This window comes from Sinocyclocheilus grahami, unplaced genomic scaffold, assembly GCF_001515645.1.
Source record: "Sinocyclocheilus grahami isolate Dianchi unplaced genomic scaffold, SAMN03320097.WGS_v1.1 scaffold10911.1, whole genome shotgun sequence".
Taxonomy (NCBI): Eukaryota; Metazoa; Chordata; class Actinopteri; order Cypriniformes; family Cyprinidae; genus Sinocyclocheilus; species Sinocyclocheilus grahami.
Window position 1 is genome coordinate 1 of NW_015513514.1, and position 1,311 is coordinate 1,311.

At 40.5% G+C, this 1,311-nt stretch overlaps 1 protein-coding gene across 1 annotated transcript in view; it reads right to left on the reverse strand.

The window, feature by feature from the left end:
* Positions 1-321: 321 nt before the first annotated feature.
* LOC107578565 (ankyrin repeat domain-containing protein 55-like) overlaps positions 322-1,311 on the reverse strand; it is a gene marked incomplete at both ends in the record, with an annotated part of 4,084 nt that continues 3,094 nt past the window's right edge. The window contains 2 exons of the mRNA XM_016264511.1: positions 322-431; positions 617-747. Of these exons, the coding sequence (XP_016119997.1) occupies positions 322-431; positions 617-747 (241 nt within the window). The remainder of the gene's footprint in view (positions 432-616; positions 748-1,311) is intronic.

Sequence of the window (1,311 nt, forward strand, 5' to 3'; positions counted from 1 at the left end):
TTTGAATAATATCGGTCTTTAAATGCAAGATATTTAAAGTGTATCTGAAGTATACTTGCAATAGTTCCACTTTAGCACAATTAAATATAATTCAGTATATCTTTAGTTGGACTTCAGCACTACATCTGCACAATTAACGTGCATTAAGCACAAAATTAGTTGTTCCAATTTAACAGAAACACAATTCTGCAATGATTTTAATACACAACAATGCAGGATGGTCGATGTAATGTTTTTTGTTTACAGGAATGTAGCACTGACTACTTTTTGTTTCATTTGGCCTAACTGTTCACCTATTTGTGAATTGATTTTCCTCGTTACCTGAAGTCAGTTTCAGCGGTAGCAGCATGAATTGGCAAGCGTCCGTTCTTATCGGGAATGTTCTGTTTCGCCCCGTTGCGAAGCAAACACACACAGCCTTCCAGCCAGCCCTGCACAGGATAAAACCACCAGACTAAACTAACTAAACAAGGATTTAATTCAGTCAAAAAGCTAGGAAGGTCACTTCAACTTCGTACATGCAGTTCATAAACACAATCCATTGACAGCAATGCACACAATGTGCATTTTTAATTTGGGTCCCAGCTCATCAATGATCCTCAGAGAGTTTCGTTACCAGGTATGTCGCTAGAGAGAGAGACGTCCGTCCACAGGCATCTTGCGTATTTATAGAGGCTCCCATCTTCAGCAGCAGTTTGACCGTATCCACCTGCCTCCCAGACACAGCATGCATCAGTGGTGTGGAGCCTGTCATCAAGACATCCGCAGTCAGAAACACTTAACAGCAGCTGCATGCAGGTCAGCTCTACTGTAATCCTTTTACGATGATGGCTTATTTCTGTCTGAGATTTGCTGAATGTGTGAGTTGCATGACAATGATTATAGGTTTTTATTTGATTGACGAGACATGCCACGAAAGCTCTCATGAAATACCTTTTCTTTAGCTTGCTTGCCCGTGCAAAACTCAACACCTCAGTGCTAGAGTTGTGGATGGCTGCTGGGCCTTTCTAAGTGGCTGGTTGCTTGGCATAGCAAAATATCCCACCCTTAATCACATTTTGTAAAGCACACCTCTTCTTAACATGCTGCATGATTTGATGTAATACTCATGTGAGTAGCATAAACAAGTTAGGGTCAAGGGTTTGTTCTAATTGGTCACCCAAACTGTAAGTAACAGTAATAATTGCCTTGGCAAACACCACTAATAACACAATAATTCTCATCCACTTGCATTTGAAACACCACACCTTTATTATCAGGACAGGTGTGATGTTTCAACTTGTGAAAACAGAGGTCAACTTTAGCATACTT